The sequence below is a fragment of the Perna viridis genome, chromosome 2, assembly GCF_037379345.1.
Source record: "Perna viridis isolate PV_CMFRI_1.1 ecotype Kerala chromosome 2, ASM3737934v1, whole genome shotgun sequence".
Lineage (NCBI taxonomy): Eukaryota > Metazoa > Mollusca > Bivalvia > Mytilida > Mytilidae > Perna > Perna viridis.
In genome coordinates this window covers 24,046,018-24,055,288 of record NC_142446.1, presented here as the reverse complement: position 1 = coordinate 24,055,288, position 9,271 = coordinate 24,046,018, and the positions used below count along the sequence as shown (strand labels likewise).

The following is a 9,271-nucleotide window of genomic DNA, read 5'->3' as shown; positions in this document are numbered from 1 at the left end:
TATATACTTGTGAATGCAATCTATAAGTTTAGAAATATGCACAATAATAATATAGAGAACCAGTAAAGTACATACAGGTAAAGACGTCTAGCAACTTCATAAAGATGAAAATGGAAGAAAACTAGTTAGTACCATATTATAAGGATCTTTACTTCAGAAGTATGTACATGTGCATGTGTAGACAACTGGATAGCTCTATAAATATGTTCCTCAGCATACAACCATTATTTTTCATCCTGCGTATGGAGTGTTCATATCACAACTCATACGTTATGCCAGAGCTTGCCGAAACTACGCAGACTTTATGTATCGCGCTAGAACTCTAACAAATATGCTTCTGGAACAGGGTTATGTTGCTACAAGATTGAAGTCATCACTACAGAAGTTTTATGGTCGTCATCATGAACTCGTGGATCGTTATGGTGTATCCATCAGCATAATGAAAACTGATTTATTCAACGGGTCATAGTTTTCCTTTCCTCGTTTGTCTACCCCGGACTTGACTTTTTATGAGCAACTCGGTGTAGACATCTAGGAACTTCAGTATTTGATTGTGTGGACAACAAGTAACTTCAGAAGTGTAAAAGAGAAAAAGTAGATGTTAGTCCTTTTTTGGTACATAATGAACTGCCCATACAAAGCAACTTTGTCACAAGACAGCCGCATTATGTATAATCATGTACAAGGTAAACTGTGCTGGTCGTTGACAGTTTAATCTCAACGGATGTCGGTGCACTACTGCATTAAACATTGATCATATTGATGTTCCATTCAATGTTTCCCTGTATAGTATAAAGGCTTAATATATAAGTGCTTATAGGGCATGATTCTTCAACTATGTAAAATTATGTAAAAATGACCCAAACTGTGCAAGACATACATATACTAAGTATATAGAGCACTGGTAAATAATGTAAATATTTTTACATCTTTTCTAATACCTATTACATTAATATGACTTATTTGTTGTACAAATACAATTGGAAACAAATAAAAACAAGTTTAAAGAGAGATGTTATTTTAAGGTAGAAATGTCGAACAATGAATGGGTTTTTATTATTTCTTTAGCTGATCTGAGCATATTTGTCGGGGTCAGGGTTGTCTTAAATTTTTGCTGGCTTTCATACTTCAGCATGTTGATGGAATCATGTGAACTTATAGACATTAAGGGGTAGAGATAGGGGAAATTTGCCAGAAAAAAACAACTTTCCATAACTCGTTATAAGTTTTTCGTTGTTCCGTTTGTTTTCTGTTGTTGTTTGAATTTTCTTTAGCTTATATCTAAAATAAATACAAAAGATAATTTCCGAGGAAATTCGTTGCATACATTGATTTCCTTTGATTCTTAAGGTTCTTTTTTGTGGCAATCCTTGGTTTCGATCACTTGCGGCGAGGTTATTGCTTCACTAATGATTTTAAAGGGAATCCAGGTGGGTTTCTCCATTATCTTTACTATCATGAAATGGCTGCAAAAGGTGATATGAACATATTTTTTGTAAAAATGTGTTATCGATTTATCTTTATACTTATCAAATAACAAAACTGCTACTTAACAAATAAATAAACAAAACGCTACATTGCGTAAGTTTACGACACATCCTTATTATAATGAGATTAATTTAATAGAGAGAGAGATTATTTACTTAATTCGTATCTTTTTGGGAACGATCGGTAATTTTGCATATATTTTCAGCGTTCTGGTTTAACTCTTTCACGGAAAAAAACAGCAAACTATTCCACTGACATAATTGCATTTACTGGTATATTTGAATGTTTACAATATTTAGGTGGTGTGTTCATATGAAGCCTTTCTATTGGCTAACATTGTACACACCCCTTACTCCACGTGGGTTTGAAAGCTATAAAAACATAATCCAATAAAGCTTTTATTAGCCACTTGTTCAATATTCGCGACGTAAAATACAATAATAGAATTTTTTTTATAAAGATGCCAGCAGACGACAACAGAATGTCAAACATAGGACTTGTTGGAATTCCATTTAGCAAAGGGCAGGTTAGTCTTCCTTCTTTTCGCATTAAATAAAATGTGCATTAATTATTCACTGAATACTGGTTATCAAGAGACAGAACAATATTTGTTGTTTTGCCAATACGGAAATAAGATAATTAGTTTTAATGTAAAACCAAATTAACTTGATGTCGTTCTCATATACTATTATTTGTCAACACTGGCTGAGTTTCGAACTCCAAAGGCATATTAAATATCGTCATCTTGTGCGATTTAAGAACCGATATTTGCCTGAATGCTCAATTTGTCTGTACACACAAATCTTGTTTCTATTTACCGTCTTCAATTTATCCGAAATTTCTTTAACAAAAAGATCTTTATAGTTCGTCACCTTTAGTTCATCAGCATATAGAAGCATTATACGTATTGTAAAAATCCAGTCGTATAAAGCTTTATTACCACAACACTATGTAGTTTGTTTAGTATAATCATCAACCACTAAACATCGTGAAGTGGTAAAAATTTTCAAACAAGAATCTCTTTTCCCACTACTATGATATATGTCGGAAAGGTTTGGGTACTCCTTATTTACCAATTACCTGGAAAGTAACTACCGGTTTACGTTATAATAATAATAATAAAACATTTATTGTAAAAGCTAAGTACAAGCTATGGCAAATATCACTGAAATACGTAAGTAAGCAGCAATGACATAAAATAACAATAGAAACAACATAATACATATGATATAAGCTGAGGATAAGTAGTTATATGGCAACATGAGCAAATCTCTGGATCCGCGCCCGTGGTCAAACAGAAGATTTATTGTAATTATTAAATCTTGTGCATTAATTCATTTATCTTTTTGCCTGCGGTCAGTGATAACAACGCGGAGCCCAAATGGGACCGGGTGGTGATTTTTAAACTGTATCTGAGCAGGTGATACGAAATTCCTTTAAAAACATTTTTTTTCATAAGTTATTTTTGGACGTCGACTACTAGTCATGTGATAATTTCAATAACCAGACGCAGTCCATTGAATGCAGACTTTAGTAAAATGAATTTCTGATGAATTGTTATATATTTCTGAAGTTATCACGTTTCTCTGCTTTAAGTTATTGCGTAGTTTTAGGAAAAGTGAACGACAATAATCATACGAATTTTAGGATGAAGGAGCTATTTGTATTAATATAACATTTGACTTTGTTAATCATTAAGTTGGCTCGATCAACGGGGGTGTACAGAACTTCCTATAATACACGATGTGCGTCTGCGTTTAAAGTTCAAATAATGACTTCCTAACTGCATACGTCATCTCCGAGTTCAGTCACTCCGAGATATTCATGTTTCAGAGAATCAACATAACATGATGATTCTCCGTCCCTTTTAGTTTACTGCCTTAGTCTATGAGGGACAGATCTATTTGCATTCAAAATCATGACTATGCTCCGCCAATTTGCTATGGGTGATTTCTCGACAAACGGAAAAAGGCAAGACTTCCTAAAACACCCGCACTCTGCGCTTTTGTTATAGGTTAAACATTCACTTTCGAATAACGTATACGTACGTCTATTAGTTTCAGACCCCCTAAAGACGTCGCTTCTGCTCCGTGCCGTTTAAAAATAAAAAAAAAAGATCATATCAACTTTCTTAACTTGTCATACATAGAGGAGACGCGTTCCACGCCTTAAATTTTGAATACACCCACATTTTAAACAACTGGCTTAATATAGATTTTCACTAGATTCCAACTCCAAACAATTGTAAATCGAATTTTAGGTAGTACATATACAACCGACATATTTTAGTTCATTTTGAATGACTCCGGTACAGTTCTAACTGCAATTTTTAGAAAAAAAATGTGATTGGAAAATGGAAATTTAAGATGGCATGAAAAAGATATTTTTCTAAGTACTTATTCTGAAGCTACTTCACCTCGGTAGGTCTATGGAATCTACGAGCGACCCCCGGCATTTACCAGGTGCAAATGTAGTGAATTGTATATTTTTCAATGATTACAGCAACATAAATTACTACGTGTTCCTCTAATAATATTCTTTCAAGGGACAGACACCTTTAACGGACTCATCAGTACAACTATGGATTTTCAATATTTACACAAATAATTTTCATTCCTTTAAAACGTATTGCGTTAAATAAAGTATATAAAACCTACGGTGTTGTTAAAAGTATTAATTGCCTTTCCTAGGCAAGCCTTGTGGAATTTATTCCCCATTTATTGATATTAATAAATATTTAATAACATGTTAATAAATATTTATCAACGTGTTGATAAATATTTAATAACATATTTGTAAATATTTATCAACGTGTGCATAAATGATTTATTGATGTCAATAAATGGATGAATTAGTAACGTGTTGTAAAATATTTATCAACATGATGATAAATCATTTATTGATATCAATAAATTGAACGAATTATTAACATGTTAATAAATATTAGTTCACGTGTTATTAGATCTTATTCCAGATTATGCATGCTGGGCAATATCCAATAAAATAAGCAATTACAAACACTTTTCTGACCACGATTAAACCACCATCAGTGGCACCCTCTTTAACAACACGTTAATAATTCATCTTTTTATTGATACCAATAAGTGATTTAATAACATGTTAATAAATATTTATTAACGTGTTGATAAATCATTTGTTGATATCAATATTTACCGAAGAATGTGTGAATGAATATGTTGTATTTATTGATTAATGAAGATTTATTGATATCAATAAATGACAATCTATTGATATCAATAATTTACCCTTAATATTAATAATCCAACGGCTTGCCATAGTATGACTTTCCGTTTATCTTTTCATGGTATCAACAGTTCCATTAATAATTTGTCATAACGTTCATCCCAAATTGGGAAAAGGGTTTATTATAACTTTCTACAAACTAGTTTTTTGCTAAAAACTCAAATTTCCTTTCACTATACAATCATCTGACCTGAAGTATTGTTCTAGTTATAATTGTTTTTGTCATAGTTTCTAATCGTAATTTTTATACATTTTTTTCAGCCACGTGACGGTACAGAAAATGGTCCATCGGCTTTGAGAAAAGGAGGTATTGTTAAGACATTGAAAGATTTAGGTGTTGATGTGCAAGACCATGGCGACATTCCTTTCAACTTCACAGAGTCAGACGTACAATATGGAAAGGCGAAAAATCCCAGGACAGTCGGAACTGCTTCAAAAATGGTAAAGTTAGACCTTCGATTACAAATGCAATTTAAAAGGGGAAAAATCAAGAGTCGTGAATTTATTTTGTCCCAACTACAGTTATATTATAGAAGTATATGCATTTTTACCAAGGAGATTAAAAGTGAACTGCTACACGAAACACTGTTTTAAAACTATATTTACCTATATTGCTGAACAGGTTCAGCATCTGTCTAATGATCTGTCATAGCAACATATCACTTATTTGAAAACTATTGTACAAACACTAAAACCACAGAATGAAGGATATATTACAGAACCAAACGGTAACCATTTCTGAAAAATATTTTATCTTAATTAGATTGCAGATAAAGTTGGGGAGGTTGTGAGGTCTGGAAGGACTTGTTTGTCTCTGGGTGGAGACCATAGCATGGCCATAGGAACCATTTTTGGACATTATCAGGTTCAGTCGGATGTTGCAGTACTTTGGGTTGACGCGCACGCTGATATCAACACCCCTCTAACCTCTGACTCGGGAAACATGCATGGCATGCCCCTGTCATTCCTTGTAAAAGAACTTGACCCCTACTTGCCCAGAATTCCTGGATTCGAGTTTGTAAAACCATGGTAGGTTTTTAGTTCCATTATTATATATGACTTTGTGTGTATGGTTTTATTTGCTTTATGTTCTTTGTTGTGTATGTCTGTTTTCCATGTCTGGTCTTTGTCCCTGGATTACATTCTTTTGATTACCGCTATAACCTTGGTTCCCTTGATTATTCTTTGTACGTATGTATGTTATTGCTGATGTTAATGTCATGATTGTTTTTAAATGTTGATGCCCCTTGAGGGCCCTTAGAGGGGAGATAAAAACTTCTTATAGAAATATCGATACTTACATTAGTTTAAAAGATTGAACAAAAATATTTTTTTGTATTATCAAATCCAGATTTTAATCTACACTGCTACGTAATGGTGTTTTGTTTTTTTTATACTTCAGTCTTTCAGCAAAGGATATTGCCTATGTTGGTCTTCGGGATGTCGATCCAGGAGAAAGGTATTTATAAGAAAATTCACTATTCTGTGAATCCTTGTTTGACAACTTGTTTTGAATATTTTAATTTGTAGAAGTCTTCACCATAATTTGGTATTTCAAAATCTAACTCTAGCCCTAAAAGCAAAGCATATATCGTTAAGTGGTAAATCCAAAGACATAGCCTATGGCGGTAGGTGGTAAATCTAAAAACGAAGATTACGACGCTCTATGTGGTATTTATCATTAGACATAGCTTAGGACGCTAGGTGGTCAATCTAAGACAAAGTCTATAACTCTAGGTGGTGAATCTTAAGACAAAGTCTGTGACATTAGGTGTTCAATCTAAAAACAAAGCCTATGACCCTAGGTGGTAAATCGAAAGAAAAAGCCTGTAACTCAAAGTGGTCAATCCAAAGACAAAGCTGCACATATAGGCAGAGACTACGGTGCTGTGTAATATGATAGACAATTTTAAAGCCTTCGACGCTAGGTGGCATATAGCCAGATTTGCAAACCTATGTAATCCGCATCTTTTAATTAAATCTATCTTTAAATAATAGAGATCATATATTGCAGAGGAAAAATCATCTTGTAAAGCATTGATAGTAGTTACATTGGCTGTGGAATAGTTATTTTCGCTTGTTATTTCAGATATATTATTGAGAAACTCGGTATCACAGCCTTCTCAATGCAAGAAGTAGACAAATTTGGGATCAACGAGGTGATGACACGTGCACTGAAAGCCATTGACCCAGAGTAAGTTGATTAAGTTGTCACGAGACTGACTATGTTGCAGACCGTAATAATTCCTTTAGTTCTTCAATAAAGCTAGATATTTCTGGAAATGATAATGTAAATATCAAACTTAATAACTGTATATATTATAACACTTGGTATTTTTTCTTACTTTTAGGGGTAAACGGCCAATCCACATGAGTTTTGATGTAGACGCCTTGGATCCTACACTGACTCCAAGTACAGGTACACCAGTCACAGCAGGACTGTCACTTAGAGAAGCTCTGTACATAGCAGAGGAAGTGGCGAATACAGGTGATGTGAAAACATTACGAATAATCTTTTGTCTGTCAACTCTACTGTATAATACGTAAATGTTAATTCTTGTAAGAATTCATATATTTTTGTTTTTATCGAGTTGTTTGTTATGATAGTCCCCGTTGGTCTGTATATACTTTTTGGAAAAAATTCAATTATTAGTAATGTGACATTATTAAAAAAGGGGGGGTCAAGATTTTACATGTCGCCAGATCTTGAAAACACCAACATAAGTTCAAACTGTACATAGTTGTGTATCATAATTGTTTAAAGGTCTGTGTTTTTGTGACTTTTTTGTTTTGATTTTTGTTTCTGGAGTAATTGAATGTTACCACTATAAACATTGTTTTTCACATGTACCATATCTCCAGAGCGTCATATTTAACTGCTTTATACTGAAGTTGGTTTTAAGTTATTGCGGTCTTAAGATCTGTATACTTTTTTATAAATATGTATCAAAAATTTCGTTTCAGGGTTATCGAACTTCTCTTAAAAATTGGATATTTCTTCACATTTATTGCTGTATATTAAAAAACCTTATTTGCATTGCTGTTAGCTCTCGTAATGATCTCCACTTCTGTATACAGTTTTGGTGAAAAGTTAGATTTTTCGAATCTGAATTATAGAACTTGTAAAAGTCTAAATAATTTGGATGGTTTAATCAAACCTTACAAGGTCTTACGAGGTCTTAGTGTTTTGTTTTATTCACGATTTTGGTAGTTCAGTTTGCTTCAAGGTGAGCATTGACGTATCATATGTAGCTGTTAATTGAGAAGACTTTCAAGATTAACCCACTTTACTCCACTAAAAATTGAAAGTTCCTTAAATACTAGTATACCATATCGATTGTTTCCAGTCATGAGGCTGTTTATGTTTCATATTGCAGGCCGTCTTTCAGCGGTGGACATAGCTGAAGTCAACCCTGCAATCGGCACAGCACAGGACGTGGAAACAACTGTCAAAAATACCATCGAGTTTGTTACCAGATGTTTTGGTAAAAGAAGACAAGGTGTTTATCCAGCTGATTACAATATTCCAATACCTAAATAAATACCAGGATATTCGAACTGACTGTCTCATTGGCTAAAATATTCAAGTAACAGCGAACAGATTACGCATTGTGCTAACTAACTTGTATTCGTGCGGCCAAGAATTGATTGATAATTTATACAAGCCAAGCAAACGATGTGACATTTTTATCCTTGCTGGTTATATCAACATGTGCTACCTAGTACATAGAAGTGTAGAAATCTGAGGAAACAAATATTTAATAAAATAAAATCTGAAAAAAAACTGAACATGTTGGATCATCAGCTAACCACAAAATTTACAGGGCTATGTTGACTGTTAATTTTTAACCATGGCAATATTGTTGTAAATAACTACATATTCTAATTTGTTATATAATGTCATACACTTGTTAACATATTTTTACATTAAAGCTTCTACTAATGTATTGTATTGCTGGCCATCAGTTGGCATGTCCAATAATTTGTCTGATTGGAACAAACCATCACTTGCATAACACAGTAGTCGTCAAAATATATTAAACACGGTTTAACACATGGTGTTCAATGTATGTTATATTTTGGAATGAATTATAATTGATTTGACTTAAACAAAAATAAAAAAAAATGCTATTCATTGACAACCCGTTAATTACACTGGTGACACACTTTGTTCTTTTGAAATCTTAACACACCTACGTGTTTATATAACTATATTGAAATGAGAACATCTCAGTTTTGCAGTTTATAAATATCACTTACGTTTCAACAAATATGAGACTTTGATATCTTTTGAATCATGTAAACTTCATCTCTGAAAGAATTGTTAGTATTTGAAAAAAAAAAAGATCTTTCTATTGGAGAAAAAGTTAGTTTTAACTTTGTCCAAATAAAACTACTGTAATTAAATTGCTTTTGCTGTGTAGAATGCATATACAAACATGACTTGATGCCTGCTATATGATAGCTTATTATCATTTTTATCAGTTTAGATGGGAGATCAGAATTGATATAGCTGTCG

General features: G+C 33.0%; 1 protein-coding gene across 1 annotated transcript; it reads left to right on the top strand.

Annotated features, from left to right (window-relative positions):
* Positions 1 to 1,881: 1,881 nt before the first annotated feature.
* LOC148624167 (arginase-1-like) lies at positions 1,882 to 8,695 on the top strand. Its single transcript, XM_088566715.1, has 7 exons — positions 1,882 to 2,014; positions 5,014 to 5,193; positions 5,516 to 5,781; positions 6,155 to 6,211; positions 6,842 to 6,946; positions 7,104 to 7,240; positions 8,130 to 8,695. The coding sequence occupies exons 1-7, from the start codon at positions 1,949 to 1,951 to the stop codon at positions 8,291 to 8,293; spliced, it is 975 nt and encodes a 324-aa protein (XP_088422841.1). The 5' UTR covers positions 1,882 to 1,948; the 3' UTR covers positions 8,294 to 8,695.
* Positions 8,696 to 9,271: the final 576 nt, after the last annotated feature.

Coding starts and splice junctions, on each gene's coding strand:
- LOC148624167 (XM_088566715.1), top strand. CDS start 1,949: ATGCCAGCAGACGACAACAGAATGTCAAACATAGGACTTGTTGGAATT. Junction 2,015..5,013: donor TTCCATTTAGCAAAGGGCAG/GTTAGTCTTCCT, acceptor CATTTTTTTCAG/CCACGTGACGGTACAGAAAA. Junction 6,947..7,103: donor CTGAAAGCCATTGACCCAGA/GTAAGTTGATTA, acceptor TCTTACTTTTAG/GGGTAAACGGCCAATCCACA.